This window comes from Phoxinus phoxinus (genome assembly GCF_949152265.1).
Source record: "Phoxinus phoxinus genome assembly, chromosome: 2".
Taxonomy (NCBI): Eukaryota; Metazoa; Chordata; class Actinopteri; order Cypriniformes; family Leuciscidae; genus Phoxinus; species Phoxinus phoxinus.
Genome location: NC_136877.1, coordinates 48,804,493 through 48,812,034, shown reverse-complemented (window position 1 = coordinate 48,812,034; position 7,542 = coordinate 48,804,493). Strand labels below are relative to the sequence as shown.

General features: G+C 36.9%; 1 protein-coding gene across 1 annotated transcript; it reads right to left on the bottom strand.

The window, feature by feature from the left end:
- Positions 1–1,919: 1,919 nt before the first annotated feature.
- LOC306994681 (interleukin-8-like) lies at positions 1,920–3,422 on the bottom strand. Its single transcript, XM_079605409.1, has 4 exons — positions 3,260–3,422; positions 2,768–2,894; positions 2,312–2,380; positions 1,920–2,154 (listed from the first exon to the last, which is right to left on the bottom strand). The coding sequence occupies exons 1-4, from the start codon at positions 3,327–3,329 to the stop codon at positions 2,121–2,123; spliced, it is 300 nt and encodes a 99-aa protein (XP_079461535.1). The 5' UTR covers positions 3,330–3,422; the 3' UTR covers positions 1,920–2,120.
- Between the last annotated feature and the right edge of the window lie 4,120 nt (positions 3,423–7,542).

The window sequence follows — 7,542 nt, the reverse complement described above, 5'->3', positions numbered from 1 at the left end:
GAAACAATCTTTCACCCAATTTTTTGGGAGCTTGGGGGTCCCTGATAATATATCCATCATAAAAACTGAGCCCATGGGTTAAATGTCTCAGTGCGATCGGTATAATGGTCTTAATTCCATTGCAGTCATTGGTATTATGAGAAAGATTGACCCTAAAACTTAGGAGAATTACGTTCTCATTTTTGGGGTGTCTCTTCAAGATATCTGATAATTCTCTCCTCTCCCCTGGAACCAGGTGTACCTGGGGTACATGAATAGACCCAAAACTACATGTGAGGAGAGAGGGAGTGTTTTTGTTTTGTTTTATATTGTATTTTTGTTTTGTTTTGTTTCATGACCCTCTGATAACCTGATGTATACTCTGTGGGGTTCTTTTAAATGAAATACTTGCTGAGTAACGTGTAGCTTTCCAAAGAGACAAACGCCTGCAGTGGTGTGTTTGGAGTGAAGGCGGGATATTGCTGTGAATCACGTGTATTTAACTGGGTTATTTTACCTGTGTATTCTTCTTGACTTATTTATTAAGAGTGAAGTGTGGGGTGCTTTAAAATTCTGACTCCGTACACACTCTTGACCATTTGGTGTTTTGATTGAGGGAAGTTTCATGAAGTATTACAGCTGTCCGTTCTCTTTTTAAATTTTGTATTTAACTATTGTGAAATAAAGAAATTTATATATTTTTGACACACCAGCTTCCATCTGCGTCCTTTAATTAGGGTGGCTTGCGTGAAACTATGTAGTTCTTTTGTTTAACTAATGATTTTATAATCACGGGTCTTTAATCCATTTGAGTAGTATTACAGAGGGAACGTAAAGGACCCCTGGTGGCTACACTTGTGTAATTGGCATGATACACTTTTACCTGACTAATAAAATTGTATATTTGATTGATCCTGCATTATTCTTAAATCATTATTTCTAGTATTAATGTGGAGTCTGGTGTTAAGGCACTAATGAATGGAGCATTGAGCACGTCATTAAGGAGACCTTCTGATTTCTGTCCATCACTGACTTACTGTAGCAAGTTGCAGCTCGCGGTTATTACAAAATTACACTTTTTGTTATGAGTCAGCAGAGCGACCACTTGAAGGTAAAATAGTTTGCAGTGCATCCTCTTGACTATTTCAGAACTGGCGAGTTTGTGTCCGTGAGCTCGCCATTTGGCCGACGTGGCGTCTCAAAGCGATACCGGGTCCCTTAATGAACAAATAATTGTGAGATACCCAGAATAATCAAAGATCTAAATTACATAATAATCAATTTTTTCTAATAAGAAATCCAAGCTACATTTGATAATCATGAGTGAGAATTGAGGGAACTTCACAGAACACTGAAAAGACATACGCTTTATACCTTCGCCCACAACATTGGATTCTGTCGTTGGGCCAATGTGTCACGGTTTGGGATTTGTTTCTTGTTCTTGTCATTGTCACGTTTCTGTGTCTTGTCACATGATCCTGCCATGTGTCTTGTCATTGGTTAATCGGCTGATCATTGTTTACAGGTGTTCCTTGTCTTGTAATTAGTCTGTGTATTTAAGCCCTCATGTTTGCCATGTGTCTTTGGCGAGTATTGAATGTTTCCTGTCAATGGTTTTGAGTTTTGAGTTTTGAGTTTTGAGTTTTGAGTTTTGAGTTTTGAGTTTTGAGTTTTGAGTTTTGAGTTTTGAGTTTTGAGTTTTGTTGTTAATAAATTGCATTTGGGTTCTCAATTCAACTTGCCTCCAGTGGACTTACACAGTGGATGGTCATTACAAGATTTTCTCATTTTAGGTTCTGCAGAAGAACGTCATACTGGTTTGGGATGACATGATGGTGAATATCTTGGGGAATAATACTGAAATCATGTTGTAATCTACAGTAACCTGGTAATGTTTTGCGAGATGACAAAAAGGCACAATAAAAAGCAACAAAAAGGTACATTGACATCTTTTATTGCTAGTATAAGAGTCATTAAAAAAACAATGCAAAACAATGATTAACATATAAAACTATAATTCAGTGAGACAATAATAAATAAATAAATATATACATAAAAAAACGAGATGATATATAGAAAAACCAAGAGATGATAAATTAAATAGAAAATTCTATATTATATAGTTGCATGAATAATTTCCTTTAGTTGCTCTTTGTGACGTTCCTCTTGTTAATCCTGCAAACATAAAGAGACACAGTACATTACAATCTGAAGGATGAAAGGTGCCGTGTCCGAGTTTAAAAATATGAATTAAAATGATTCATTAGAATGATTTGATTTAACTTATAATAAGCAGATAATAAGAGCGACACATCATCATAGACAAACTTACTCTTCCTTGAGAGAAATCACCCAGTCTACACTCGGATTGAGACACATCGTTCCTCTCTTCGTTGTAGCACTGCAAGAGACAAATGTAGGATTATTTAAAATCTATAAAATTACACTTTCATTATTATTATTTTTTACACACCATTGTATGGAAAGTGACATTCTGGTAACTCATGACTTTATCGTTAAATGAAGTTCGAAACATCCATGTATCATATCATTTATCATAATGAATTTTCACACACTAACAGCCACTTTAATGAGCTTAACGAACTTTTAATATGAAGGCTTAAATCATTCAAATTAGTGAAAGAAAAGCAACAACAAGTGTCAACCACACATGTGAACTCCTGAGATGATGAAGAAGAGAAGAAGAAGAGTGAACCTTAACAGATGGAAGTAAGAAGCAATAATGTGTCTGTATCTGAAGTGTAGTTTTAGTAAGTTTCACACTCACATGATCTCCTCATTTTTGCATTGTGGTCCGGCAGGAATCACCTTCAGCGAGAGTATTCTTCCGCTAGGAATTGGTGGGTTTGAACGTGTTTGAATGCACTGGCAGCGCATGCTGATGCGAGGCTTTCCTGCGGCGACAGAGAGAGTTGGTGTAAATATAGTATAGTAGTACTTTATTGATCCCAGTGCATTAGCAGCAACACATGAAGACAGTAAAGTACAAAACATAAAAACATACTATACACATATAATAAATAAACAATTGCCATCATCTTGTTTGAAGTTTTAAGAAGGACAAAATAGAGTAAATAAATAAAAACCGGTCAAACAATAAAAGCAGTAATGTAAATGTTATGTCTGATAATTAACTGCATTATGCGATGAGTGTAGTGACCTCCTATTGAATGGTTAATGATAGCTCGGCACAGGATAGATGAAATATCTGCAAATGAATTGATTTAAAACACCGTTATGAATGTTATATTCTGCTTACCTTCTGTTGTGGACAGCAGTGCAGCGGTGCAGATCAGAAACACGAAGGCTGTTACGGTGAACTTCATCATTGTGAATCAGTGTGTGCAGAGAAATGCCAGTAAGCGTGTGAAGTGAGCGTCTGCTGTAACACAGGCCTGCACTCTCCCTTTTAAAGAAAAAGACTCCCACACACAACATGAGAGTGTGTTGCGCAACTACGATTTCTGATGAATCTTCTCTTCCAAGGAATTGGAAGCTTTAGCACAAGTTCTGCCGGGAAGACTCAATTGTTACATCACTTATTACCTTGTCATCTATCCAATCGTGTTCTAATACTTAGTGTTAAAGTAATTACACACGTCTGAGTTCGCAGATGCTTTCATTCACCTCCATCCTCCCCAACACCACCACCCGGATGGTCCCTTCCCATATACCTCCCTGGGGCAATAAATGCATACTTATGTTATTTTGCCTCCCGAGTCTTTCTAGAACTCTTTCTTTCTCGCTATCTCTCTCAATGGCTATTATTCTATTGCAATTTCCTTTGCAAGCAATTATAAAAATACTTCTTAATCCGATCAAGCCCACTATATCATATTTGATATGCTAATTTCTGAGGCCTCTAAATAATCAACATGATCAAAACTTTGCACACAATCTACTACAGTCCTTCTGTCATCTGATAGATAGTTCATACTATTTTTGGCAAGTTAAAGGCCTTTTAGTGTAGCCTAGTTGTATTTATTAAAGTAAACATAATATAAATTTTAGTGATATTTCAAATTGAACATTTACAAGACTGAAGCAACATAGGTTTACTTGAATATACATACATTTTGTTCAAAAGTATAAAAAATTATCCATCAGGGTTTTGAGAAATGTTTATTTGTTTATCTCTCAATCATTATTGTATTGATACGAACTACAGAGCTTTGATAATAAAACTAAGCATTTACATATCTAATTATAAGACATATTGTGAGATATCACAATAATATTGCCTCTAAATACCCGAACCATAAACTCTCCTGTTGCATTCGAGCATATTTTGACCCAGAAAATAGATTTTTTAATCTGTAGGTTTTAGTATGAAGATGACATCTTTTAAGTAAGATAAATATCACTTATTTTTCCAGATTGTTAAACAACCTTTTAAACTAAATTGTTACACCTTTTGGATTCTGGTCCGTTTTGACCTGAAAGTGAACTGTGGCTTTACACATAAAATTATGTTGCTTAATTTTTTCATCTATTAGTTAAATTTTCTGTAAAATACATCAAGCATCTCTACTACACATGTTTTTTCCTTCCCTCTGGGGCTGCGTTTGTTTAGAAACATATTCGTGAATACACACAATAATTTGCACGGATACTCACAATTATTCTGAGATTAAAATAAAATAACTAAAACAAATGAATGTCTTAATGTGTTTGTAGAGCAAACGTACATAGACCAACATTTAAGAGTAATATTGATGTTTTTAGAAAAAGAATGTGTCATGTAGGTTTCATAAATTTAAACATATACTTCCATAGTATGAAAAAAAAAAATACCATGGAACTCTGTTTGGTTACCGACATTCTTGAAAATATCTTCTTTTGTGTTCAGGAGAAGAAAGACATTCATACAGGTTTAGTCAGAACAAGTTCAGGGTGAGTAAATGATGACAGAATTTTCATTTTTGGGTGAAGTTATTATGAATGTTTTATAAGCTTATATGTTCCAACTTCCACCGGGTCCAAACATGCATAAAAACATACAATATACATATATATATATATATACATGTGGGGAGAACAAGTTATTGATACACTGCCGATTTAGCAGGTTTTCCTACTTACAAAGCATGTAGAGGTCTGTCATTTTTATCATAAGTACATTTCAAATGTGAGAGACGGAATATAAAACAAAAATCCAGAAAATAACATTGTATGATTTTTAAATAATTAATTTGCATTTTATTGCATGACATAAGTATTTGATCACCTACCGACCAGTACGAATTCCGGCTCTCACAGACCTGTTAGTTTTTCTTTAAGAAGCCCTCCTGTTCTCCACTCATTACCTGTATTAACTGCACCTGTTTGAACTTGTTACCTGTTTAAAAGACACCTGTCCACACACTCAATCAAACAGACTCCAACCTCTCCACAATGGCCAAGACCAGAGAGCTGTGTAAGGACATCAGGGATAAAACTGTAGACCTGCACAAGGCTGGGATGGGCTACAGGACAATAGGCATCAGCTTGGTGAGAAGGCAACAACTGTTTGGTGCAATTATTAGAAAATGGAATAAGTTCAAGATGACGGTCAATCTCCCTCGGCCTGGGGAACCATGCAAGATCTCACCTCGTGGGGCATCAGTGATCATGAGGAAGGTGAGGGATCAGCCCAGAACTACACGGCAGGACCTGCTCAATGACCTGAAGAGAGCTGGGACCACAGTCTCAGAGAAAACCATTAGTAACACACTACACCGCCATGGATTAAAATCCTGCAGCGCACGCAAGGTCCCCCTGCTCAAGCCAGCGCATGTCCAGGCCCGTCTGAAGTTTGCCAATGACCATCTGGATGATCCAGAGGAGGAATGGGAATAGGTCATGTGGTCTGATGAGACAAAAATAGAGCTATTGAGCCGTGTTTGGAGGAAGAAGAAGGATGAGTACAACCTCAAGAACACCATCCCAACTGTGAAGCATGGAGGTGGAAACATCATTCTCTGGGGATGCTTTTCTGCAAAGGGGAAAGGACGAGTGCACCGTATTGAGGGGAGGATGGATGGGGCCATGTATCGCGAGATCTTGGCCAACCTCTTTCCCTCAGTAAGAGCATTGAAGATGGTTCGGGGACTGGGTCTTCCAGCATGACAACGACCCGAAACACACAGACAGGGCAACTGAGGAGTGGCTCCGTAAGAAGCATCTCAAGGTCCTGGAGTGGCCTAGCCAGTCTCCAGACCTGAACCCAATAGAAGATCTTTGGAGGAGCTGAAAGTCCGTATTGCCCAGCGACAGCCCCGAAACCTGAAGGATCTGGAGAAGGTCTGTATGGAGGAGTGGGCCAAAATCCCTGTGTGTGCAAACCTGGTCAAGAACTACAGGAAACGTATGATCTCTGTAACTGCAAACAAAGGTTTCTGTACCAAATATTAAGTTCTGCTTTTCTGATGTATCAAATACTTATGTCATGCAATAAAATACAAATGAATTACTTAAAAATCATACAATGTGATTTTCTGGATTTTTGTTTTAGATTCCGTCACTCACAGTTGAAGAGAACCCATGATAAAAATGACAGACTTCTACATGCTTTGTAAGTGGAAAAACCTGCAAAATCGGCAGTGTATCAAATACTTGTTCTCCCCACTATATATAATTCTGAATGATGCGCTTTTTTTTCAACTCTTTTAAGCAGTTCAAAAAAAGAGAAAATGTCAGAGGTGAACAGATGATATTTTCATATGCGAATTTTGGCACTGCTCAGCTGTACAATCAGGAATTGGACGGGAATTTGAATCAAAGTGTTTGTGCTGCGAAGAGCAGCCCAGGTTTCCTTTGTATTATTTTCAATCTCGACATCAGATAAAAAAAAGTTTACACAGACATTGACAGCTCCAATTTATACAAACTTTATGAGTAAGTGGAGGAAAATGTGTAAACAGAAGTTTCATCATCTTTCCACTTAATAACTTCTTTATGGCCTGTACAGAAAAAGGGAACTTTCTCACTACAGTTTGTTTATGATCTCCAGACTCCCAGAGTGGGACGAGTCTGATGACGTAAGTATCAGGAATCTAGGCATGTGAGAACAGATATCAGAGATCAGATATCAGAAAAAGCAGTTCAAGGCAATGCTTATAGGCTATGCGTCACTAAATCGCTGCCTACACCACTAACTGCAACACAATGGAAACATTCATTATCTTACCCACATCAAATATTAGTTCACCCACAACTTAAAGTTTATTTAAGTTAAATTTTAAGTTTATTTAAGTTAAAAACATATTTACTCAACATTCAAACCTAGATGTCGCTCTTCCATGGAAAACATGTTTGTCTCGGCACAGCTTTAATCCTGCTCATTATTAGTCAAGCTCCATTAAAGCAGTAAATATGACTTGTGCACTATATTCCCATATGATAGCTTTGTGAGGAATAAAAAGAAAATTAAAGCTCAGAAATTGTACACGTTCACCACAGTGACATGTTCTAAAATTAGGTAGCATGTTTTTTTTATAAATCAAATGAAATTCATGTCACAGTTACACTTAAGTTTGTCACATTTTCCTGGTTAAACATCAA